Consider the following 27,633-nt stretch of genomic DNA (forward strand, 5'->3'; position numbering starts at 1 on the left):
TTTATTTGATCACTGTCTTCAAGATTTAGTTCTTTTTAACCTCAGTCTTCTTATTTTATTCTCTGCCAGAATCTTAGTTCTGGTGCTTTTATTGTCCATTTCATATTCTATTTCTATTAATGCTGTTAACTTGTCTCTTTGCTTTTAGCTTTTAATTTTTCACCAACACCTGTCTAACTTATGTATTTTATATTTGTTATACATTCAATACACTGATTTTAAGTTGAGTATACAGTTGCTATCTTGCTAATGTATTGCTTATGCATTTGTGGTATAATTAAATAAATACTTAATGGTTTCTATTTTTTTCTACCAAGTGTTAGTTTCGCTGAAATCACCTCCTTGCCCCCATACTTGCTACTTTTGTTAAGCACAAATGTGTTACTTTAATGCCAACACTTAACACAAAATAAGCATAAGAAGAAATGTTGGCAATATTTATTATAGCCTCTGTTACACATTGGTTGTTACATATATGTAATGGGAAGAAAGAATAACGGTTCATCCACATGTGCCCTTTAACACTTCAGAGATGACAGCAGTGACTTTAAGGGGGTGGGGGGCAAGCACTAAACGATAATGAAAGGAGAATGGAAGTAGAATTATGGACACATTTTCTTGGGAAAAAGTAAGTTACCAAAAACATATTGAATAAGGCATTAAAAGAGCTGTATTTTCATTATATTCTGTGAAAAGACATCTATAACATATGAGCACACATGAAAGGCTAGTTTTTAAATGAACAAGCAATTATTGTAAAGTTCTTAAACATTTATTTTACTTATTTATTTTTAATATTTAAGAAATTGCATTCTTTACTGATATACGTTTAGGCAAAAACTGAAGTAAAATATACCATGTACCAGACATATACTACCAAAAACTATTAGAAAATAATAACTTAGGACTAAGAGTTCTGTTAGGTTGTGGATTTTTAAATTTTAATTTGTATTTTACTCTGAGTTCTGAAATACATGGGCAGAACATGCAGATTTGTTACATAGGTACACATGTGCCATGATGGTTTACTGCACTCATCAACCCATCATCTAGGTTTTAAGCCCTGCATGCATTAGGTGTTTGTTCTAATCCTCTCCCTCCCCTTGCCCCTCACCCTCCGATAGGCCCTGGTGTGTGATGTTCCCCTCCCTGTGTCCATGTGTTCTCATTGTTCAACTCCCACTTATGAGTGAGAACATGCGGTGTTTGATTTTCTGTTCCTGTGTTAGTTTGCCGAGAATGATGGTCTCCAGCCTTCTTTCCCTCTTGTTGATACAAAAAAAAAAAATTAGTTTCAGAAAACAACAACAAAAAACAACAACCTACATTGTTTTCTCAACTTCTTAATGTGTGTTAAATCCACCAAGTTAGCTACCAGAGATTTTTAGAGAATGAAGACAATCAAGTGAGCCTGAAACTCAGAAAATAAAAAGCTTTGTTTGCCTCTTGAAGTTATTGGAGAGAATCCATGCCCAAGGACATATATATTTTTCTGCTTGTCTCTGAAGCTCTTGCTGAATCAGTGACCCTTAGTCATCTAATTCAGAGGTTATCTTAACCTGGCTTTTTCAGATCTTGCCCTCTAAACTCCAATCAATCCTCATGTTTGCTACCTCCTTTGAAACGTGTCCTACTTTACCATAGCCTGACTTCAATTACGGTTCTTGCACCTACTTCCCCTCACAAGCATGCCCAGGGACAGCAGTCTGGTTCTCCAAACCATCTTCTCAGTAAGAAATTACTTATAATTCTACATTCCATTCCATTTATTTTTCCTGATCTAGAGTAAGAAAGTAGACCAAGATGGGTGACCCCTTTATATAAGTTAATTCAGTTAACATATTTAATTGCCAAATACCTCTGCATTTTTCTTTTTCAAAGCTCATGAAATAGATGTCACTATTTTTCTTTTACATGTAAGGAAACATAAATCCAGATTTGTTAAATGATTTTCCTAGGAATATACCGTTAGTAGGTTGCATAGGTGAGATTCAATCTGCAGCTATACAAGATTCCATCATGCCTTTCTGCCTCTAGTGACAGCTGTTTGAAAATCAGTCTTAGAATAAACATTTAGAAGGAGAATCTGGAAGGTAGAACAGCAATGTGAAAATTGTTCTTTGCTCTCCTCTTTATATGTCTGCATTCTTTTAACCCCTGTTGGAGTCTTTCTATCATTGCATTAAGGTAATGTAAGCAAATATATGGGTATAGCAAATGTACGTATCACCATAGGAACTGTTATTATTGGGAGGGGGCAAAATAGCTAATGAGCTTCTGTGCTTTTCTTGGTGATTTAAATTGATTGGCTGATTTGTTCTATCAGTCTTCCTGGAACTTGAAGGTAATTAGATGGGCCTATAATCTCTAGGATCATCCCTTTTATTCCTCTTTGATAAAGGTAGCCATTACATTGGTTCTGTTCCACTTCCCAGGGACTCAGTTATTGAAAAGAGTTGATAAATGCACTCAGGATCTAATTCTCGATTGCCCTGAGATATGTTACCATGTGCTGTGAAATTGAACCACATGAGCGGATGTTCATTTAAACTGCCCTTCTCCCATTGTTTCAGCAGAACTTGTTTTTAGCTGTTTCCACCCATCTATGAGAAAATAAATATTTTCTTAGACTTTCTTTTTTGTTATGTCTAAGTGAAATTCTTTTCTCCAAGTTATTTGTTGTCTAGCTCAAGACTTTTATTTTGCATTTTCTCCCTAATAATAATAATAATAATAATAATAATAACAATAACAACACTAATACAAACACAGTTCTTCCAATGTGCTGGTCACTGTGTTAAGCTCTTTATATAGGCCAGTCTATTAAATCCTCACAGTAACCCTGTATGATAAATGCTATTCTCATCCTCATTTTACATTTAAGAAGTCTCAGGGACAGCAGGCTCTTTTTTGTCCTGTGTCACAACTTGAAAGTGACAATGTCAGATTCTAACAGAAAATCTTAGTCTTGTCTCATTTTTAATCATTATGACATTCTTTCTAGTCTCATTTTCTTCCCCAAAGTCCAGTTTGATGCAAAGAATATAGGTCAGTTCAATACTGAACTGAGATTGAACAAAATTGAGCTGTTCAATAAAAATTCAGAGCAGTTCAATAAAAATTTAAGGACTACTAAATTAAAATTAGTAAGAAGCCAGTTTGACACCATAACATGCTGTATTTTATATACCTAGTTAAACTAAATGATGTTTTTATTTTTTCATTTAGCTTCTTTCATGCTTCCAGTTTGAATATTTTGTTTACATGTGCCTTTTGTAAACATTTTTTTCTAAATTTTAGTAGTAGTTTAATTGTAATCATTCATTTTAAAAACATGTAGTATCTATATATGTCATTTTACACACATTAAGTGATTTGGATCTTAAAAGTTGATAATCTACCATATTATTCTTCTCATTCTCCATAGACTCTGCCCCTTTTAAGCATATTTGCCTAGATGATTGCTTCTGGATAGTCAGAGATTTGGCCCCCAAGAGACATCTGACAATGTCTGGGGACAATATTTATTGTAATCACTTGAGGGCTGGAGTACTGGTGTCTAGTGGGTAGAGGCCAAGGATGTGGTTAAACATCCTATAAGGAACAGGGCAGCACCACACAGTAAAAAATCACTAAGCTCAAGAAATGTCAGTAGGACCAACATTGAGAAATCCTGAGTCCTAAACTATCCCTGGGGACATTGTCAGCATGAACAATAGAACTGGGCTGTGCATTCTTACTGAATGCACATACATACATACAGTAACTGACACGACATCTGTTAAATTTTTGACAAAAAATTTGTTTAGTTCTCAATGTTCTTGGAATGCTGTTGATATTTGCTGAAGTAAATGTCCAGAATCCATTCATTTATTGAAATTTGAGTATTCTAAAATACAAGCAAACATTTATCTAGTATTGTAATTTGCAATCCCTTTAGATGTAATCTTCGATCATCAAGAGCAAGTTCTAGGCTGCTATGAAATTAAGTTCGCTTCTTCAAATAGTTTGAGCACGATTGTCATTTAGTAAAATAAACATAGCTCTATTATTTCTTAATGTCTTTCTTAACAAGTATAAGATTAGACTACTTCTCACAAACTCCCACTGGGCAGCACTTAAGAAGTGAGTAATATTTCTGTCTGTTTAAGTCAAGTAATCCCAAATGGAAGTAATTTACAGGAAGGCATCGGGGACAGTTACAATAGACATATTGCAATATGCCACTGGAAATCAACATCTCCCCACATGTTTGATCAAGAGGCAGATGGAAGCTTTTGTCATATTTATTTAATCTGAAATACACATGGTAATTACACTGGACCTTTGATTCAAGGCCTTATTAATGTCTCCGGAGAAGTCAGGAAATGAGTTTGTCAGTTGCAAACTGCTGTAGTCATGACCCTCTGGGTAGAATTTACATCTATCACTGCCTAGATTAGAGTAGAGCTACAAGTCACTTTTTATCTCAAGAAAGTGAGGTAAAGTAAAAGCTTAGTTAACCTGTGTAAGAGGAATAAGAGGCTCTCACTCTGTCCAAAATATTGTTTATACTATTTTTCATTCATGCTACTCCAGAATGGCTCCCTCCTGTGAGTTATATGTGAGTAAAGTAGAATATAAATTTTATGGCCAATATCTCACAAAGTAAAATTAACCAAAACACCAACAAAGGCACATTGAAGTGAAACACTCTCACATTTCTAGTCCCAAACCTGGGATCTTAGACAAATTCTACAATTAAGCTTAGCAGAAGTTAATATACATGGAGTTTCTTTGGATTAGTGATAGGAAAAGGAAGATATCACAAAGATCACTTTTCAAAATGTTACATTTAGGAATATGCGAGTTAGCAAAACTGTATTCTAACTCTTCAACTATGATGTTTTTACATAATGCTAAAGCATGTATCAACGATGACCAGTATTAACATGTATAAAAAACATTAAAGTCATACAACTATTAAGGTAGATAGAGCTTATTTATCTCTGGAGGACGGCTGTAATGGAAGACATTGACTAAATGTTAAAGTTTTTCCAACATTCAAAAATGTGCATTATGATTATGTTATTTTATTTTCAAAGTTAGATAAAGGAATATGTATGTATTTGTTTAAAGATTTGTACGTGTATATATGGGGGGGTGTGTGTGTATACAGCCTCTTGAAAGTGCTCACAGAAAATATAGCATTTTCTGATATATTGTTGATGTTTTATAAGAGAAAAATATGAATTAAGTTTATTACCAAAGAATAATAATAGATTGCTATTAACATAGGATGTATAACTAGTGAGAAATATTCAGTTGAATCATATACATACTCTGAAATGACTTCAACAATTTTATTGCTTGATCAAAATGATATTAATGGCTATTACTGTTGTCCTAATAAACTTGCATATAATTTTATTTTGCTAAATTAAATTAAAAGGCTATTAAATTAAATCCTTTTAAAATTTAAATGCTTAAATTTATGATTAAAAAGCATAAAATAATCCTATCAATAATTTATTTATTACACTAAGCCAATATGATATATACTACAGCTATCCTGTGGTTATCTCCCATATTTCCATTAACAATGTTCTTAAGCTTGGTTACTTCTCTGTTTCCATTGACATAGCACTGTTATCTCAAATGAGTTTACATTGTACAAACAAGGAAAGTACATATTGAACATCTACTCTGCTGGATGCCCTATTAAGAATGTTCTACGTAAGAGCGCATCTCATTTTCACAAGAAATTGTATAAGATAGGTGGTCAACAAGGGCAACATTTTACAGAAAATAAAACAAGACCTCTAACTATAAAAGACATTTAAAACTAGGATTCATAATCAATGTCTCATCTTTATGGCAAGTCTTTTCCAAAAAAAAAAAAAAAAATGGTAAATTTTGAAATTCTTCTTTAGTAAAGAATTGTTGTACCCTTATTTTTTCCTATTTTGTATTTATAACAACAAAAACCTTTCATGTAATATAGTAATTAAAATTTCTTCCATATGCAAAGTTAAAACCAGTCATGATTCAGTGAACAAAACAGAGAACCAGATATTAACGCTGCTGATTCTAACTGAGCCGTTGCCTTACAATGTGACTGGATTAGTCCATTCTCACTTTGCTATACAGAAATACCTAAGACTGGGTAATTTATAATGAAAAGAGGCTTAGTTCGCTCACAGTTCTGTGGACTGTACAAGAAATGTGATGCTGGCATCCGCTCAGCTTCTGGGGTGGGGGGCAGGCATCAGAAAACTTACAATCGTAGCAGAAGGCAAAGGGGGAAGGAGGAAGGTGAGGGTAGGTGCTACACACTTTTAAACACCAGATCTCATGAGAACTCACTCACTATCACGAGAACAGCACCAAAGGGATGGTGCTAAATCACTCATGAGAAACTGCTTCCATGATCTAATCATCTCCCATCATGCCCCATCTTTAATTCTGGGGGTTACAATCCAACATGAAATGTGGTGGGGACACAGATCCAAAGCACATAATTCTGTGCCTGACCCTTCAAATCTCATGTCTCTCTCACATTGCAAAACACAATCATGCTTTTCTGGAAGTCCCCCAAACTTATAACTTATTCCACCACTAACTCCAAAGTTCAAAGTCTCATCTGGGACCAGGCAAGTCTCTTCCGCCTATGAGCCTATAAAATCAAACACAAGTCTGTTACTCCCAAGATACAATAGGGGTGCAGGTGTTGGGTAAATACTCCCATTCCAAAAGGGAGAAATCAGCCAACAGAAAGGGACTACAGGCCCCAGGCAATGTGGAAACCAAGCAGGGCAGTCATTAAGTCTTAAAGCTTCAAAATAATCTCCTTTGACTGCATGCCTCACACCCAGGGCAGACATGATTTGAGGGGTGGGCTGCTAAGGCCTTGAGCAGCTCCATTCCAGTGACTTTGGAAAGTTCAGTCCCTGTGGCTGCTCTTATGGGCTGGCGTTGAGTGCCTGAAGCTTTTCCAGGCACCCCGTACAAACTGACAGTGGATCTATCATTCTGGGGTCTGCAGGACAGCGACTCTATTCCCTGAGCTCCACTAGGCAGTGGGGACTCTGTCATTTCCCACTTTGCACTGCCCTAGTAGAGGTTCTTCATTATGAGCTGGCCCCTGAAGCAGGCGTCTGCCTGGACATCCAGGCTTTTCCATACATCCTCTAGAATCTAGGTGAAAGCTCCCAAGCTTCAAATCTTGCACTCTGTGCACCCACAGGCTTAACACATGGAAACCACCAAGGCTTAAGGCTTGCAACCTCTGAATCGGTGACCCAAGCCGTAGTTGGGTCCACTGGAGTCACAATTAGGGGTGGAGGGGCTGAGATGCAAGGAGCGGTGCCCCAAGGCTGCACAGAGTAGCTGGGCCTGGCCCAGAGACCCAGGAGGACAGAATGAAACCACCTGCCATGGAGGGCCTGCTGCAAAGGTCTCTGAAATGCCTTCAAGGCCTTTTCCCTATTGTCTTGGGGTTTCCACATTGTCTTGGCTTTTTACTTATGCAAATTTCTGCAGCCTGCTTCAATTCCTCGCCTAAAAATGGACTTTTCTTTTCTACCACATGGCCAGGTTGCAAATTTTCCAGGCTTCTATACTCTGCTTTCTTTTTAAATATAAATTACAGTTATTCATCATTTCTTGGCTTACACCCTGTGATAGGATGTTAGAAGCAGCCAGATCCAATCTTGAATGCTTTGCTACTTAGACATTGATTCTGCCAGATACCTTACATCAATACTCTCCAGTTCAAAGTTCCATGGATCCCTGGGGCAGAGGCTGAATGCAGCCAGTTTCTTTGCTAACACATAACTCACGTGACCGTTGCTCCAGTTCCCAGTAAGTTCTTTATCTTTATCTGAGACTTCCTCAGCCTGGAGTTCATTGTCCATATCACTATCAGCATTTTGGCCACAACCATTCAACAAGTCTATAGGAAGTTCCAAATTTCCACTCATCTTGTCTTCTTCTGAGCCCTCCAAACGTTTCCAACCTCGCCTGTTACCAAGTTCTAAAGTTGTTTCCGCATTTTTAGATATTCTATAGAAATGTCCTACTCCTTGGTACCAATGTTCTGTATTAGTCTGTTCTAGCATTGCTACAAATACCTGAGACTGGGTAATTTATAAAGAAAATTGTCTCACAGTTCCACAGACTGTACAGGAATCACGATGCTGGCATCTGCTGGGCTTCTGCAGGGGAGAAAGCCCAGGTAACTTACAATTATGGTGGAAGCTGAAGGGGAGAGCCAGAACTTCACATGGCAGGAGCAGGAGGAAGAGAGAGTCGAGGGAGGTGCTACATACTTTGAAACAATCAGATCTCAGGAGAACTCACTCACTCACTATCATTAAAACAGCACCAAGGGGATAGCGCTAAACCATTCGTGAGAAACTGCTCCCACAGTCCAGTCACCTCCTATCATGCCCTACCTCCAACACTGGGAACTACAATTTGACATGATATTTGGTGGGGAAACAGATCCAAATCATATCAGTGACTTTAAAAAAACAACTTTGTTATTTGTTATTTTCTTGTGTTACTTTGTAAGACAGTTTGAACTCTTGGTGAATGACAAATTCTAGAAAAAAGGAAAAAAGGGATTTATGTGAAGGTAGGAGAAAAAAAGAAGCGAATGAAATAAGCACAATTTGTTACAGAAACATAAACAAACAATTACACTAATTTGGAAGAATGTTTATAACTACATGAAGTTTTCAACTGTAATTAAAATATGATTTATTTTAGGTTATGTATTTAATGATATCTATGAAAGATCCAGTCTGTACCTGTAAATTGTATTTGTATTGCTTAAGTAGAGGAAAGCGATAGGGTTCTATCTTTAAAATTCTGGGACATTCTTTAGGTATTAGGTACTACTTTGAAAAGTTTTAAAATTTTACTTTTATTACTATAACATATAGTGTGGAATATAAAATACAGATATTTTAAGGTTGCCATTTAAATTATTCTTCAGCACAGTTGAAATGACTGTAGTGAATGCATCTTAGAGCTTTCAGTTAAGTCTTTTCATTTGTATGCTTGGCCTATAAGGTTCTGTGCAATAATTGTTAAAATGAATAATTATATTTTATGCATAACAAGAATTTAGGCCCAGTGCTTTTTAACAATGATGTAGGACAAATTTTTACATATAATTATACTTCATATTAACTTGTAAGGGCAGAATTATTTTATAAGCATATTTGCCACTCATTAATATTTAAGTAAATTTCCTGTGAAGAATTTGTTATAGGCTTAGTTAGCTGCATTTTGCATACTTATTTCTCACATTTAAAAAATCAAAATCTATTAATTCATAGAGTATGCAAATTTTCTGTACACTTAAATAGAAAGCATTGTTGTAGTTTAAGCATAGTATGTTTCTTACAAACTTTCTTTTTGGAACAATAAAGTGTATACTCACAAACATGCACGTAACTATCTCTGTCATATCAGTGTCTAGATCCATAACTATCTGATCACTACATTCTTGATGATAAGGTCATAGACGCTCTTGATAGATATTAAATAAATAGCTTATATAAGTAGCCAAATCTCCAAGGGTTAACTACACTGAAGTTTTATACCAGTATTTTCTTCTGAATTCATGTTATAAGAAATCAATAACTTTGATAAAACCTTCTTCCAAAATTCTTCCTATAGCAGAGTAAATTAATGTATTTAACAGATCCAAAATTAAGTGACATTCTAAGTTGGTTTCTGTAATACAATATTTGAAATATCCTAGTACATTTTTAATTATATCCTATCAATTACATTAAGAGACTGGATTTTCCTTGAAGTCAAACATTTGAACTCTAAACATATTTTCTACATTATCTTTTGGGTCTAAATGCATTTTTTTGCATGTACACTTGCCAAGAACTTGTCCACCATGTATACTTTTGGTCATTTTGGAAAATAGGTTCTGGATTGGGAGATGCCGAAGAAACCCAGTGATATTTGGTCTTTGACTGTTTTCTTCCAACGTCCTTGTGGAATAGTTTCGAAAGAGAACACAGCTCAGAGAACAAAGAATCTCAGGAAAGGAATCCTCTCTACAATTTGGGAAAGTTGTTCACAAAAACATGTGCTCAGGCATCCATAAGCCAGACAATTGCTTTTTAACACACAGTAATCATGGTTTATTAACTTTCCCTTATGAAAACTCTCTTATGCTGGTCTAATTCAGCTTGGGTCAGGTTCAGTTTTGCAGTTAGGAGCCTGGACAACATAACAATAAATATTTACTAAAAATTTAAATTTGGTAAGAAAATAGTAACTGTATTGCAAGATCGATTTGTGGTTCAAATGAGTTTGTACTTATTTAATCAATTTAATAAAGTAATAAGAATGATTTTAATAAATATTAACTATTATTATATTTTGGGGGACAAATATTGTACTAAAACTTTTGTATATATTATCTGATCAGATATGCACAAGAATTTTATGTGTCACCTACTATTTTTATCCTGTTTAATAGATGTGAAAACTAAGGTAGTGGGAAGTTAAGAAAGTAACATATTGGTCACATAGCTGGTGTATAAAGGACCAGTAACGGTAAGATGGGAGTGATTGAGTTACTTTCTATTTGAACATAACTTAGTAGATGAAAAAGTAATCGGAAAACATCTATTTAAGCTTAATATTTTAATATATAAAGCAAGCACAAGCCTTCTCCACTGGTATGTGATGATCTCTTTTTAATGATATATAGAAAAGACATATATTCATTATTGTAACTGAGGAACTGGTTCAATTATCATTTATAGTGATTTTTAAAACTCATAAACATAGTTAATATAATTTATAATTATCACCAGAATAATCAATTCAAAAAATATATAACATACTTATTTGACTGTAGTGACTAGTGTTATCATATACATTTTAGAACTGACTTGTTTAAAAATATATTTTAGTAGAAATGGTATTGTGTGTCTAGTGTATTAGCTCATAAAAAATTAATATGTTTCTAACAGGTGATGTTTCTTTCCCATTTAAGTGTTTATTTTTCCATCACATATATTACTGCACATGGATAAATATCACAATCAATTAGTACAGCCTGAAATTTTAGAATAACGAGAAGTCTATAAATGATCTTATTGGCAAATATTTACTCTTTATTATACTAAATATTTTAAAAAATTAATCTATACTATTTTTGTTGTTTCCTCTGAAAGCATGCTTAATTTAATTATAATCAAGTCATGTGTCCTTTTTTTTTTTTTTACTTCAGCTTAAGAAGAAATGTGTTTAAACCTATGTCTTACTCTTAGGCAAAAATAATTGCATATATAATAATTGCATATATAATATATTGCATATATATAATAATTGCAATATATTTAACTTCCATTCTGCTTAAACATACCTTAATTTATCTTTTTAGATTTTCATAGAATACATTGCCAAAATAGATATATGGCAATGTCACATTGAAGTCATTTATTTTTCTTCCTAATGGTTGTTCTTATTTATTTATTTTATGTGTGTAGGCAGAGAACAGTGATGTGTGAAGAGTTTGGTATTGTTGACATTGAAGGCAGAACAGCTCCAGGAGAGAAAGACATGAAGCAACAGAATAAAAAACAGCAATTTATATAGATCACGTAAAATAAAAGTCACTGTGAAATGAATTTTAGTATATATATCTTTTCTGATAAAAGCAACCCCAAACTACAAAATGCAGGCTTGTTGTACGACGTCTAACATTATGAAACTCATTGTTTTATTTGCATATTTATTGAACACCTTTTAGATATGACATATGCATATGTCGTGTCTTAGTCCATTTGGTCAGCTATAACAAAATACCACAATTTGGGTAGTTTATAAACAACAGAACTTTATTTCTCACAGTTCCGGATGCTGGGAATTCCAAGATCAAGGTGCAGGCAGATTCAATGTCTGATGAGGGCCTGCTTTTTGGTTCATAGATAGTGTATTCTCTGTGTACTCCCATGGTGAAAAGGGCAAAGCAATGCAACTCTCTGGGCATCCCTCTCTCTTTTTTTTTTTTTTTTTTTTTTTTTTTGATGGATTCTTGCTCTGTCACCCAGGCTGGAGGGCAGTGGTGCGATCTCAGCTCACTGCAACCTCTGCCTCCTGAGTTCAAGAGATTGTCCTGCCTCATCCTCCTGAGTAGCTGAGATTACAGGAACATGCCACCATGTCTGGCTAATTTTTTTCACTTTAGGGCACTAATTCCATTAATGAGGGAAGAACTCCCATGACCTGGTCACCTTCCAAAGTCTCCACCTCCTAATATCATCACACTGGTGATTAAGATTTCAACATATGAATTTTGGAGGGACATAAACATTCAGACCATAGCAGATTCGTTATAAACTGTTTTTTTAACAATGACTGTTTTGAGAAAAGCAGAGCAGGTACATATTCTCATTTATAGACGGAGAAACTGAAGCTCTACACTGGTCACGTGGAAACCAGAGTGAAATACTCTTTGAGATCTCTGAGCTTAAAAAGAGACGGCTATTTTATGAAGGCAAATTAGACTCTGCGTTATGTGCCCAGTGGATAACTTAGCTGACTTTTCCCAGCAGCAAATGGCCCGATGGTAATCCAGGGAAATCCAAAAACGTATTTTATTTTCCCTTTGATCACCTAGATAGCCTTAAAAAACATTCTTTCCTTTCACTTTCCCCCTGTTGTCACACAGGTAATCTCCTCATGGAAAGTTCTCTCGCTTTATGAATGCCAGTGAGAAAGGAGGTGAAGCATTTTGTGAAGGGCCCTTAGTTCTAACGGCCGCACTGCTCTGTTGGTTGAGGGTCCTTTCTGGAGTTGTTCAGATTCTTCAGAGCTACAAAATCTCCTCACTTGAAATAGTCGAGGAAATACTAGCTGGCATTCCCCAGCAAAAAAGGTCACCGAAAGGAAGAGAGCTATGCTAGAACCTACTTTTTCCCAAAATAGAAATACCATTTCCGGATACATTTTCATTTAATTTTTGTTCTCAAGAACAGGGTATCTTTTTCAAGGACATATTTTATTTGTGCCCAGCACATTATTGATTATGTATAAATATAAATTAATAAAATTGATTGTGAAATAATTAGGATGTCTGTAAAGAATGAAGAAAGGATGAGCAGATCTGATCACAAAAGGGGACAATCTTCCAAGGAGGGAAGCTGCAGTGCAACGCATGAAATTAGTGCGCAGAGTGGCCACACCTTCCTTCTGCACTCCTGGCAATCACACTGCACTCACTGAAGCATTTTGTAAATTGATTGTATCTCTAAGCTAAACAGCCTTGGAACACTAAAAACAAATCAAACTAAAACAAAGAAAATGGTGATTTTATAATTAGTATGGCCCAAAACGCTGTGGATAGGAAACTTATGTACTCTCACAGATACAAACATGCGGGGCCATTTGTTTTCTATTAGCATCATGGGAAAATAAAATTATGTTAAACTAAATACATTTTGAGAGGAAAGATTAAGTTTTGTGTTTGCTTGGATTTGCTTTAACCCACCATTGAAATTCTGTTGTATGATGTAGCCTTAATTTAAAACTCATAAAGTTTCTACACATACTATGTATAGTTAAAACCATGTGTAAATCACTGCACAGATACGAAGAACTGTGCATTTTCGTGTTTTCTATCTCTTAGATAGTATTCTTAAGTGCTTTTGTCAGAAACAGTAATTGTACATAAAATTAGGAGATAATAGATGGCCCTTGAGTGAGTGCAGTGATGCATTTCTCTCCAAGGACTTTGCTAATGCCATATACTGTCAAAGAACGGTTTATTTTTTTCCCACAAATTATGTATAACTGTTTCTAATGTTGCACCATAGCGCCCCTCTTTCTGAATAGTTATTCTTTTTAAATAGGGGAAAGTGGGCCCTTAAGTATGTGGAAAAAAATTCTAATTTGATGTTAGAATCAAATTATAAAAAGTAGTAATTAAGTACATACCTGGATGAGTCATTTATACTTAACACTAATTTCTAAAATATTTAGATAGTACCAGTTTTATTATAATTTGGTATTATGAAGGGGCAGTGATCCATTGCTCAGCACAGCAAATTGGCATAAAAAAAATCTGTTTGCAATTTAGCATAAGAATTTAATAGTATTCATTCACTCAATTTGCTTAGCTCTTAAAACTGTGTAAAAGTGCTGTTGCAGCTATATTACAAGTGTAAGACACAACGTTTGTCTTCAAGAAAACTTACATCTTTGGGGGAAGATAAAACTTAAGCAAGTGAATTAATCTGGAGGGGTAAACTCCTGGATTAAATAATTCGAGGAGAATTGACGTAGAGAGACTGATCACCGTTGTTTGGAATTTGCATGCACAGAGGGAAAGAAGTATGTCTTACGGGATGAAGAAGCATAAATAACAGGAGATTATTTAGCATGGATGGGCACTGGACTCTCCATCGTGATAGAAGAAAAAAGAATACAGACTATGTGGAAAAATCAAATGCTATAAATGACCTGAACCAGCTCTTGTTCCCAAAATAGGAGTCATCTTAGCCATACTAAAAACTGACTTTCATAGTTAATTTTAAAGCTTTTCCAAGATTCTTTTAAAACTAGTTTAAGCAAGCTGTTTCATGGTTTATCAATCTTTTATTAATAATAACTGATTTTTCTGAGTAAACACTTTACACACATTGAATAAAATTTCAATGTATTACATAGAGCCTGACACAGATTAAATACTCAACAAATTATTCTCTTATTTAATCCTCACCCACCAGACTGCCACCAGATTCTTTTTCATCTAATCTCATGTTATGCAAATCTTTCTGTATTAATATTTTCCCTAATCTTTCAAATAGACACTTAGAAGGGTTCACAGTTACCACATGGAGTAAATTAAAAGTCCTGAATGAGTCTTTTAAAAGGCTGAAAAAGGAAACCTGTATTTCTCTACATGGCAGCTTATACTTTCCAACTCTCTCTTTTTCCTTCCCTCATAAAACTAACAGTTGGATAGTGCTTCCTTTGTGTCAGACATTCTTCTAAGCCATTTAAGAGTACTGATGGCCGGGCGCGGTGGCTCAAGCCTGTAATCCCAGCACTTTGGGAGGCCGAGACGGGCGGATCACGAGGTTAGGAGATCGAGACCATCCTGGCTGACACGGTGAAACCCCGTCTCTACTAAAAAATACAAAAAACTAGCCGGGCGAGGTGGCGGGCGCCTGTAGTCCCAGCTACTCGGGAGGCTGAGGCAGGAGAATGGCATGAACCCGGGAGGCGGAGCTTGCAGTGAGCTGAGATCCGGCCACTGCACTCCAGCCTGGGCGGCAGAGCGAGACTCCGTCTCAAAAAAAAAAAAAAAAAAAGAGTACTGATACATTTAGTCACTGACAGTGCAGGGAAATAAGTATTCACATTCTAAAGATGAGAAGGCTAAATATAAAACTTGACCTATGTCACATAGATAGCAATAAATGGTTAAAGATTTGGTGTAAACAATTTGTAAATCCAGATTTTGCAAGCAGTGTCTTCCACTTGAAACATTTCCACTTGAAACATTTCCACTGAGTTTTCTGTTAATCAAAATTTGACTTTGAAAATGTATTTATTTTAATATATAATAACAATTGAATAATAATCACTTTCTTTGTATAAAAATGTCCTTGGAACTTAATTTTAAAATATTTTGAATAAAATGATTTAAATTTTAATTATTTACTACCATTATATTTATAACTGAAAATCAAATATAATAACTTAATAAAGTACTTTTTATTAAAAAAAAAAAAATTTACATGGCCAGACACAGTGGCTCACACCTAGCACTTTGGGAGGCTGAGGCTGGTAGACCACCTGAGGTCAGGAGTTCAAGACCAGCCTGGTCAACATGGTGAAACCCTGTCTCCACTAAAAATACCAAAAGTAGCCTGGCATGGTGACGCAAGCCTGTAATCTCAGCTACTTGGGAGGCTGAAGCAGGAGAATTGTTTGAACCCAGGAGGTGGAGGTCGCAGTGAACTGAGATCACGCCACTGCACTTCAGCCTGGGTGACAGAGCAAGATTCCATCTCAAAAAAAAAAAAAAAAAAAAAAAAAATTCTAACACTAGAATGAAGAGCTATTTGGCATTTATATTTTCTACATACCGTTATCTTAAAGGGCCCGAAATTCTTCATATTAGAGTTTGTACTTTGTATTTTAAGAACAGAAAACATGATAGACTAGACTCTCGATAAAAAACCCAGCAATGATTTCAGAGATAGAATTACATAATTTAGGATTTCTCCATATTAAGATTTTAAATAAAACTATAAATTAGTGTTATTTTTCACTCTTGTAAAGATTTAAAATTACTGACCTTAGGTATTATAATTTGACATAATTTTCTCTTTGGAGTCCTTTACTAAGCATCAAATACTAAGCATCAAATAAATGAAAGTTGTTAAATTCAGAAAGTTTTATGTTTACAATATCTTTTGTGTTTTTTGCATTGTCAGGTAAAAGAGATTACTAATGTATTATCAGATCTCCTGAAATTTACTCCAATGTTAACAGGCTAATGCCAACAAATCATGGGCTAATGCTTGAGAATGAAAAATGATCTTTAATGATACATGATGAATTTGTCTGAATAATAACACAGACACAGCTCTCTGTTAAGAAATTTCAGAAGGTTTTACTTTGTCTTTTTATTGCTGTGAAATAGGAGGTAGATGTGAGAGGAAATATGAGAAATTCCTGTTGAAATTTAGCCTTTAAATTATGTATTCTTCCTGCATCATTCAGGTGATACTTATCCTCAATCCCAAACATTTGTTTTAGTTGCTAAGAATAAAAACTTAAGGAGAGACTCTTAGTTCTAACAGTTATGGGGATTAAAAAAAAAAGCATAGTCAAAAATATTACTTTTTAAAAAAATACACTTACTTGTAGACATATAAAATAACTTTTTTCATATCCATATTATCTTTAAAACCTTAAAATCCTATGAAAATATGTTGATTTACTTTGTCAATGAAATGAAAGGTGAAAGTTGAAGTATTTCCTTCATAGATTATAAGAATGAATAGGATCAAATAAATATATGTTATAAATTAATTTCTTCAAAACTTATGTTCATCTGTGTCTGAATGTATCTGAAACAAACTGACACAATAACGAACATGAGAAATTTAAATTGATCTACAACAAATTTTCACAGGTCAAATCGTTTTAATGTCAAAAAAAAAAAAAAAAAAAAGGAAAGGGAAAATGGCCTATATACATAATCTGAGATTCTACTGTAAGAATGAAGATTATAGGCAAAACATATTAAATAAATCAATGAAGTCTTTCCCTAATAGTGACCTGTATCCTAAGACACTACCTCCATTCCACTCACTAGGTACAGATGTCATATAATTCATATTTCAGTTGCAAAGAGAGCTGTACCTGAATTGATCTACAGCATTAAGAATGAGCAGGAAATACCTACAGCATTAAGAATGAGCAGGAAATACCAGAACATCAGAGAGTCTTTGTTCAAGTCATCCCAATAGTAAGATTAAAAATGAGAAAAGAAAATTCAAGGATGTGTAAAGATTATTTATTTATTTATTTATTTATGTTCGAGACAGGAACTCTGAGTACCTTAAACCTCTTTTTCCTTATAAATTACCCAGTCTGCGGGTATGGCTTTATTAGTAGCATGACAACAGACTAATACAGAAGGTGTGCAATATATTTAAAAAATAATAACGGCCGGGTGCGGTGACTCACACCTGTAATCCCAGCACTTCTGGAGACTGAGGCAGGCAGATCACGAGGTCAGGAGTTCAAGACCAGCCTGACCAATATGGTGAAACCGCATCTCTACTGAAAATACAGAAGTTAGCCGGGAGTGGTGGTGCATGTCTGTAGTCCCAGCTGCTCGGGAGGCTGAGGAAGGAGAATCACTTGAACCCAGGAGGTGGAGGTTGCAGTGAGGCGAGATTGCACCACTGCACTCCAGCCTGGGCTACAGAGCAAGGCTGTCTTAATAACAATAACAATAATAATAATAATAGCTTTGAATATTTTATTAATATATTATTAATTTAAACAATATTATCAATTATTATTTATTAATTATTATGACTATTGTTATAATATAGGATAATCATATATTATGTAATGATTAATATTGTAATAATTATTAAATATTAATTTATTAATAATTATTAATATTAAATATTAATTTATTATTAATAATGGCTAATATTGATGTATTTTAGCTTTATTAATATCAACTTATTGATATTAATTATAATATAATTACTAATTTATCTTGATATTTAAATATTTTCAATGATTGAAAATTTTAAGAACAGAAAATAACATTAATGCAAACATATGATCCAATATCAGAAAACTACGCAACTTACTAAAAGACACGGAACGTGTGAATTGTTAAAGAATCATGCTGATTCTGGATAATACACTATATAAAACAAAATATATTTATAAGTTTATAAATCCCAATAAATAATCTGTTATATTTTGATTCTTCCAAAATTTTTCTGAACTTGATAGGGGGTGTCTTTTAGAAGTCCTTCAACTGATTTTTAAAACCATAATACTGGTGTAAGATTGGGCATACAGATCACTCATATAGACTAGAATGTGCAGAAACATAAAAATATATAGACAATTATTTTAGAAACCTATAAAATATATAGACAAATATTTTATATATAAAATTGATAGACAATTTATTTTAAAAAATAAAATTATTGATGAAAGAAATTGTGTGGAGGACAGCTGGCTGTAAAAACAAAAACAAAGTTGTATTTTAACACTTTAGCCTCAAGTCATAGACCAAAATACATTTTAGAAGGATTAAAGTATAACAAAAGGGTTAGATGACCATATAGATTTATATGCAATAAGATTTTATAATCTTATTGCAAAAGTATTGTATTCCATGACCCTCAAGCCATGTGTCATACATAATAATTTAATGGATTTGATTACATAAAGGTGTAAGACTAATCTATCTGAAAATACCAAAAATGAAACATAGAGAACTTGTTAAAAAATGTGAATCTTTCTGTAAAGAGAGCTGTTAAAACAAAATTTAAATAGAAAAATGGACAAATTGCATAGACAGGCATTTCAAAATTAATGAATTAAAATAGCAGAAAATGTTTAGACATTATTATGTTAACCTGTAATTTCATTAATCCAAAACATTAAATTTGGATGTTACTTTTCCACATTAGAATGGCAAAATGTTTTAAAATTGTATTTTGATGTAATACAATATGGAGAAAAGAATCCCTCAGGTACTGTTGATGGGGGAGGGGGGTGAATTTACACAATTTTTCGGCAATGTACATTGACAATATTTATCAAAAGCCTTTACAAAATATTTATACCATTGATCCGGAAATACTTTTTAGAATTTACCTTCAGCAAAAAAGACAGGTGCAGAGATACATGAACAAAAATGATTTCTAAGTTCTCTAAAAGAGTACCCATTTCTGAAAGGTACTCAGCAAATATAATGGATATGATTTATGACTGTATATGAAAATTGAGCAAGAGGTGGATTTTTAAACTGATTCCAAAGTATATCGCAAGTAATATGAATAGTGAATTCAGAAATATGACAGGTTTATTTTTTCCTTATTTTTGGAGATTCATAGGCAATGATAGAAATGTAGGGAAATACAAGAAATAGATATTAGAGAGCTAAAATTAACTCTCATAACTTTAATTTTAATGATTAATGTTTTTAAAGTAAAGCTTCCCTGCCTCCCATACCCTCCCAATAAGCATTTCAAAGGTGTATCATTAGGCTGGATGCAGTGGCTCACACCTGTAATCCCAGCACTTTGGGAGGCCAAGGTGGGTGGATTTCTTGAGGTCAGGAGTTCGAGACTAGCCTGACCAACATGGTGAAACCCTGTCTCTACTAAAAACAAATACAAAAATTAGCCGAGGCTAATTAGCTATGGTAGTGGGCACCTGTAATCCCAGCTACTTGGAAGGCTGAGGCAGTAGAATCACTTGTACCTGGGAGGTGGAGGTTGCAGTGAGCTGAGATCATGCCACTCACTGAACTCCAGCCTGGGCAAAATATAAAACAAAACAAAACATAGTGTGTATTGTTAATTGGGCTTTTTTTTTTTTTTCCGGAGATTTAGTGACAAGTAGCTTTACTTACTTCTTTGACTCTCTTATCTTCAACTTTTATCTCCTGAGGTCACCCAGGAGGGGCTTACATGTGTGAGGATTTTTTATTGGCTGAGCCTTCATTTAGTTGTCTAGAATACAAATCACTTTGTTTAATCAACTGTAAGAGAGACTGGAAAATGCCTAGTTCTAATAACTGAAAGCAAAGAAAATGTTTATCAGCTAGAAATCTCGGCCCCAATATACCCTTCTGATTACCAAATATTTTTTCACCTCCTTTCCTTTACACACACCACTACCACATCCCATCTAAAGAAACAAACGAAAGTTCCATCAAACCAAGGTATCCCACTCAAAGCTCAAGATCTTCAGATATGCACAATTCTCTTCATCATCTGCTGAAAAGAAGACAAGTTATTAATGCTCCTCTCCATCCCATACACAATACACATGATAGAGGAGAAGCACTCCTTGATAATATATACTCCCATTTGGAATTAAAGGAAGAATGGTATACACAGGGTAATCAGGGATCTGTAGCAATTATAAAAACATGCCAGGCTGGCATGACAAGGCCCCTCTGTCTTGGAAAGGATTGTTGTTCCCTGAAGAACCTGGATTCTCCTCTATTCATTCTTTTTTGCTTTCCCAAATTCTACCTTCTGTTGAGTTCAACCTAGTTAGTCATAGTCCATGACTCTGTTTGAAGTAGGTGTTGGGGAGTATGTCCTCCATCAGGGATACACAGCTTTTATAGTCCACTTTTCACATTTAGCAAGTTTAGGTGTCTAGAGGTTGTTTGAAGTTTCAAAGAGTCAGACTATTTTTTCTTTCTGTCTAGACATATGATCCTTTGACACAGAGTTACATTAAAAATACAGAAGACTCACAATCTATTTGTCAGATTAATGTTCCTATAATCCAGCCCTAGTTTTTGAAGGCATTCTTGCCAAGCCTAATTTATTTCCTTACTTTCACTCTCTCTTAAATCCATCTGTAAATTATAAATAGCTATCCGGAGGCTATCTGCAACAATGAACCTGGGAAAGCAGGAAGTACACTCAATCTGATCTTTGTCACAGGGCTGAGTCTTAGTGGATTTTATTGCCCAGGTCTTCACTCAGTTTTATCCCTTATTATGTGATTTCTATGAAGAGCTAATTTTCCAAATTTTTGAGTGCTCAAATGTCTGGATATTCTTTTGGCCTTTTCATTTCTTCTTGAAAACTGGCCATCCTTTTCTGGGCTGATCTCTTGCCTGTGAAATCCTATTGAAGGCAGAATATAAAAGTATATTATTAATTTGTCTCTTTCCAATCACTTCCTGTAGAATCACAAGTTCCACCGGCATTTAAATCTTGATGCTGAGTATTAATATTCCTCTTTCTATCAACAGCATTTAACAGAGTCCCAACCCCTGCTTTCCTGCCAAAATACATTCCTCCCTTTCATCAACTACAGTGTTTTCTCCAATATCACTTCCTATCTGACTGTTCTCTCCTTTTCAGTCTGCAAAACTGGAAGTTCTTCCTCTTCCTGAATTTTAAATATGGAAGTTCCCGGTGGTCAGTTCTCAGACCTCTTCTTTTCCCCATCTAGACACCCATGGGTGAATTAGTCAATTTCTATAGCTTTAAATAATATTTATATAATGATAAATCTCAAATATCATTTTTGGCCTTAGGCTTTCTCATGACATTATTTTAACTAGATAACAATATAGTTGTGTTAGTCACACCAAAGAAATATACAGGCATACACACACATATTTTCAGATGGAGGTGAGGAGGAAGGAACGGCCTATAACTATACAAAATCATGTATGTATATTTGCTTATCCAATCTTTTCCTTAAAATGTAAGCTCAAAGGCAATAGTGATTGATGTATCAAATGTTATATCCCCAGATACCTTGTATATTATAATATTTGTTCACACGATGATTGGTGTAACACACATTAATGTATTATTTAATAAAAATTGTGTTAATTTTCAAAATAATTCATTCTAATGCAGTTATGTATTCTATGACTAAATAACACATGAACTGGAACAATATTTTCCTCTCTTTTCCAGATCCTAATGCTTTGGCTGGCCAGAATGGCCCTGACCATGCTCTCATAGGAGGAATAGTGGCTGTAGTTGTATTTGTCACGCTGTGTTCTATCTTTCTGCTTGGTCGATACCTGGCGAGGCATAAAGGTAGGTTATATTCAGTCAGAGTACTCAACGTTGGCAAAATATTCTGGACTAACTTCATTATAAAATATGACATCAGTGCATATATGTTTCTGTACATGTGTGTACAATAGGGAGATAGAGAGAAATACTAAATTATTTCAGTGAATTCTTCATTATTTTACTTAAATTTAAAGTTGAATTGGCTTAACAAAATAGTGTTTAGCCAACGGCTAGATGTCATAGAGTAAGCCACTGGCTCAGAAAAATAGAAAAAAAGAGAAGAAAGTTTGTAATTTATGTCTAGAACTGAAATCCAACTATAACTATTTGGTTGATGTTTCTGTTTGTCAATTTGTGAACATCTGTGTAGCCATATTTAGTGAGGAAAATATATATTGTGCAATGGGCCAGGTACCACTTTATTAATATAACCTACTTTTAAAGAAGTTTCCAAAATAAACGGTGACAAGTTTAACATGACCATTTTAAGATCTTAACAAAATATAGTCCCAGCTACTCGGGAGGCTGAGGCAGGAGAATGGCGGGAACCCGGGAGGCGGAGCTTGCAGTGAGCCGAGATTGCGCCACTCACTCCAGTCTGGGCGACAGAGCGAGACTCCGTCTAAAAAAAAAAAAAAAAGATCTTAACAAAAGACCCTGATTGCTACAGCTATAAGGTTCACATTGATTTTATCCGTCATTAAAGAAGTCACAATTACTTATTACCCATTTCAGTTTGGCCCTTGCCTGTAGTAAATCAAGCCGTAACTTCACCTGCAGGATACCTGAAAACTGAAAGGAAACAGTGCAACTTTAGAAGAGTCAATTGGGTAGCACATTAGGTCTCAAAAATCTGGGAAAAGTTTCTTCCTAGATAATGTCACTTTAATGCTGAGTATTTTACCAGTCTCACAGAGCTAATATATTTTTCTTCCAATATATGCAGGAACGTATTTAACAAATGAAGCTAAAGGAGCTGAAGATGCACCAGACGCTGATACAGCCATTATCAATGCTGAAGGCAGCCAAGTCAATGCTGAAGAGAAAAAAGAGTATTTCATTTAAGATGCAGGCCAAGATTCTGAGTTTTACTACCAGGCTGACTGCTGGAGAAAACTGGCTATCATCTTTCAGAATTCATTTCTACCATCGTCTGCTACCCTTATTAACTCCCATACTGTACTGCTATCAGTAGCCAGTGCATACCAACAATCAGCTGTTGAAAGCATCATTCTTTAATTACTGTACCATCCATAATGCAGGACATTTCTTACTGCCTAAATTTCACACCATTGCTCTTTTAACATACAGTGCTTGAATATACAGCCTTAACAATGTTAATCATCTCCTTGGATCATGATACTGAGTGGTTTTTATACATTAAAAAATGTGTGCAGAGTTTTTTTCCCCCCATTTCTTCCCCTTTAAGTCACAGACCTTATCAGTTTACCATTGGACAGCTTTCACAAGTAACAGGATTAGGGAAGGACCTAATGTACTTATGATTAATTGAAGGTTAGAGGTTTACAATTACTCTTTTCTACATGTCTGTCTTCAAAGACAACATGTTTTGGAAACATATGTCCTAGAAAACATAAAATTAAAAAAAAACACTATAGTGTAGTTTTTGGAATGTTGGAGATTATACTGGTAAAGCTGTATCGATTTGCTATTGAAATATAGTATTTGATACAGGAGCCATGTGTATGAATTGCAATCATGACATGATATCTTCTATAATTATATAGATCTTACTATTAGGATATTGTAGCTTCATTTACCAATAAATTATTCCAAATGATTTACTGCTTTTGGAATCACAAAGATTTCATTCATTTCTCTAATTTGATTCTATAATTTATTTGCTTCATAAAGATTCACCTGCCTAAACAATATTGAAGTATCCATAGGGCACAATTTTGAGACATTTTAGTATCTGTATATAGTGCATATAATAAATCCAATTAAACATTATTTGATACATATTTAACTTTTTTGGCTGTATGTAATTCAGTCATAAGTAAGCATTTTCTAACGTCCATTATATCCCTTTAGATATTACTTAAACCAATATTATAAGTAGATAACATGTATTAGTATTTTTGTCTGTATGTCCTAGCACTGTTCAACAACAAATTTTTCTAGTTCTTGTTAATTTTTATTTGTTATACAATGGAAGCACAATGTTATAAGGAAAGGTAATTTTAAGCTAACAACCAGTGCACAGCCTCAGGTTTTAAATTACAACCACAGTTGAATAATAACCTAAAAATAAATTTTAGTTTGCTAAAACTTTACAAATTTTCATTTTGCAGTTCCAGAGCTGCTTACCTATGTTGGTTTGCCAAAAAGAAGTGTTTAAGATATGTTTTCTGTATAAATGAACTAATTCTTTATATTAAATTCCTGTCTATGCATTTTGTGAGGTACAAACTGATAAAACAGTGAGTGATAGAGAATTTCTGCCATGCTTTTAACTCCAAAGTGAAAGTCTCTTTCTCTGGATTATTTTAAAATTTTGGTGTATTTAACCATTAAGAAATGCTGTATTCTTAAATATGACACAGTCAATCTAAAGTCTTATTATTTCTTCTAGTAAAATAAAATATTGTTAGATTAGTTCTCATTAAATTTATTATATGCTAAAGAATAAAACTCCAGTTAGATTTCAAAAAAATCCAATTTACAAGCATTGCACCTTTAAGAAGAAAACAAATATGACAATATGGTAGCTATACTTGTGATGTCTGACGCATGATGGCCTATGGTTTTAAAAATAGTATTGTGGAATATATTTTTGGGGAATAAGAATGGTTGAGTGCAACATCATGTATTAATATCAAATGAAAGACAAGGGTGCTGTATCTTAGAGTATTTATCAGTAAAGTATAAATCTTTTAAGGAAAATGTTAGAATTTTCAAGTTTTTTTTTGATTGTTGAAGCATTTATCTTGTTGATTTCTTATAAAAGAAAAAGGACGATGTCAGTCAAACAGCACTTTTTCAGAATATACAGAACATAAATAATATGATGTGGTTGAGTGTTAACATAATAAATCATATACAGTATGACATTTTAAGGAAATAAGTCTGCATTGATGTGATTGCATGCTTGTTTTTACAGTTCACTCCATACCATCTGTGGAAAAATGCAATAATATGTTAATATACTATGGTAGTTTGAGAGAATCAGGTAGGTGCTACTAGACACATTGAAACTAGACTAGGTTTATAAACTGTTCATATCTTTCAATGCATAATCTTTAGAAAGACTCCACAAAGCAAAATTCATCCTGTTAGTACAAAATGGAAAGGTTCTTATTACAGAAGTAAGTTGTACAAACTGCATCATCAATTACTATTTAAAGCCTAATTTCAGGATGCACTTATGAAATTGCCACTCTTCATCGATGCTGTATTTACATCCTTCTTCATTTCATCTATATTCTACTTGGCTCCAACAACTAAATTGTTGCCTAAATAACTCAGTCATTATTTATAGCACTGTAAAATTAGAAATTCAAAATTGGTTGCATTTCAAGATTTTTGACTCTTTTAACCCTTCAGAGTAATATAAAATCTCATTAGAACTCTTATAAATTCAGTTAGCTAAAACAACTAGATTACTATACTAGTTATAAACACTGGTATATTATAATTTGTGGGATCTAATCAAATGTTTGCCTGTTAAATATAGTTTGATTTAAATTAGATATGTTCTGAACTGGAGAAAATAATAGCAATGAAGTTATATTTTCATACCTTTAAAAATTATTTAATTTTCAACCAAACAAAAAATAAATTGTAAAAAATCTGCCCATTTCTATTCCAACAAGTCAGAAAATAATGACATAGTATTTCGAAATGAGAATGATGTCAATTGCATTGTCTGGAACGTGCACATTGTGTGCACGTAGAGTCAATTTCTGTCTCTTCTAAGTGAGCACAGTAGGTAGGGAACTCAATGGAAGCAATGTGCACACACACACACCCTTAGTAGAATATGGAGCATTATTCTTTACCAAAAGTAGCTATTCTCTGCCAGTGTACTGTTTACAGTGTAAATTGGTTGTCCTCCATCAAAATCAAGTCTAAGCAGCATTTTTCTTTCTTTCTTTTTTTTTCCTTCAATTTTTGCGTGTTCTAGATAGGATTATTATCAAAATTAGGAGGAAAAAGAAATGTTTGTGACAGAGCGCATGAGCAGAGTATTGATGGTGTGCATGTTCGTGTATGTGTATATGTGTGTGTATAAGAGAGAAAGAAAAATAGAAAAGAGAGAGAAATTTCAACTTGTTTTCTTTTACCAGAGAATCCAAGAAGCAGTTTAAGGAACCTGATATTGGAGTTTAATCTAGAAACTGGATGATCTCATATTGATTCAAGATGCTTAATCTTTCATTGAAACCCCACAATTAAAATAACAAATAGAGAAAGAAAACTAACTTTCCCAAATATGGCAAAGAAACTAACACCTCATTTATTTTTATTTCTTTGTAAAAATATAAATATCTCAATCAAAAGTACAAGCTCATTTGTAATTATGTACTCATGATTGTAACAGCATTGAGATTCCATATAGGCACATGTCTAGCAGCTGTTTGACAGTGATGGCTCTTCCATGTAACATAGCAGTTATCGTGTAATTTAGTGCCACTTATTGCAAAGTGTTACCAAGGGGAACATTTCAAATGCTTTTTGTTTTTCTTTGGACATCAAGATAATTTAGTGGACAACAAATATGAAATTTTACATTATGCTTTTTAATTGTGGAGAAAACGCAAAACCTCATGTTTTACCGCAACTTTCCCATGATATTGCTAATTACTTAGAGTCGCTCAAATTGCCCAATATTATTTCCCTTTGCAAATGCTAATTTCTGATAAAACAATACAAAACAAAAAATAACCAGTAATCACAGCCGAATAAATGAAACACCTAATGAGAATTACTGTTGAGTAATGCTTTTTATTAAGTGGCACAAAGTACACACTAAAAACTATGCAAAATATAGGTAACTACAGTGTACGTACATGTAAGTATCTTGTACTTGCTGTGTATGGATGTTGGAAACCCATGTAATTATAATATGCATTTTGAATATTGGGAAAGAGGAAATCTTAGTGTAGATAATAGAATTTGTTTTGAAATATACACTGGCAATATTGAAATATACTCAGTGCAATATCTGCAGTTCTATTGCTGGATACTTAATGCAAAGGGATTTTAAAGAATTCTTCGACAAGATCCAAGAGGTTGCTAATCTTCACCTCTCACACACTAAAGCATTCATTAAAATACAACTAATTCAAGGACAAGTTAAGTT

General features: G+C 34.1%; 1 protein-coding gene across 3 annotated transcripts in view; it reads left to right on the forward strand.

The window, feature by feature from the left end:
• The window catches only part of CADM2 (cell adhesion molecule 2), a 1,080,415-nt gene extending 1,055,023 nt beyond the window's left edge, over positions 1-25,392 (forward strand). For 2 of the 3 annotated variants that reach the window (XM_025377585.1, XM_025377584.1), the window contains exons 9-10: positions 22,203-22,328; positions 23,254-25,392. In XM_025377585.1, coding sequence (XP_025233370.1) covers positions 22,203-22,328; positions 23,254-23,372 — 245 coding nt within the window. In that variant the 3' untranslated portion in view covers positions 23,373-25,392. The remainder of the gene's footprint in view (positions 1-22,202; positions 22,329-23,253) is intronic. The other variant, XM_025377583.1, reaches the window with a different exon arrangement.
• The last annotated feature ends 2,241 nt before the right edge of the window (positions 25,393-27,633 follow it).

Source organism: Theropithecus gelada, chromosome 2 (assembly GCF_003255815.1).
Source record: "Theropithecus gelada isolate Dixy chromosome 2, Tgel_1.0, whole genome shotgun sequence".
In the NCBI taxonomy this organism is placed as follows: domain Eukaryota; kingdom Metazoa; phylum Chordata; class Mammalia; order Primates; family Cercopithecidae; genus Theropithecus; species Theropithecus gelada.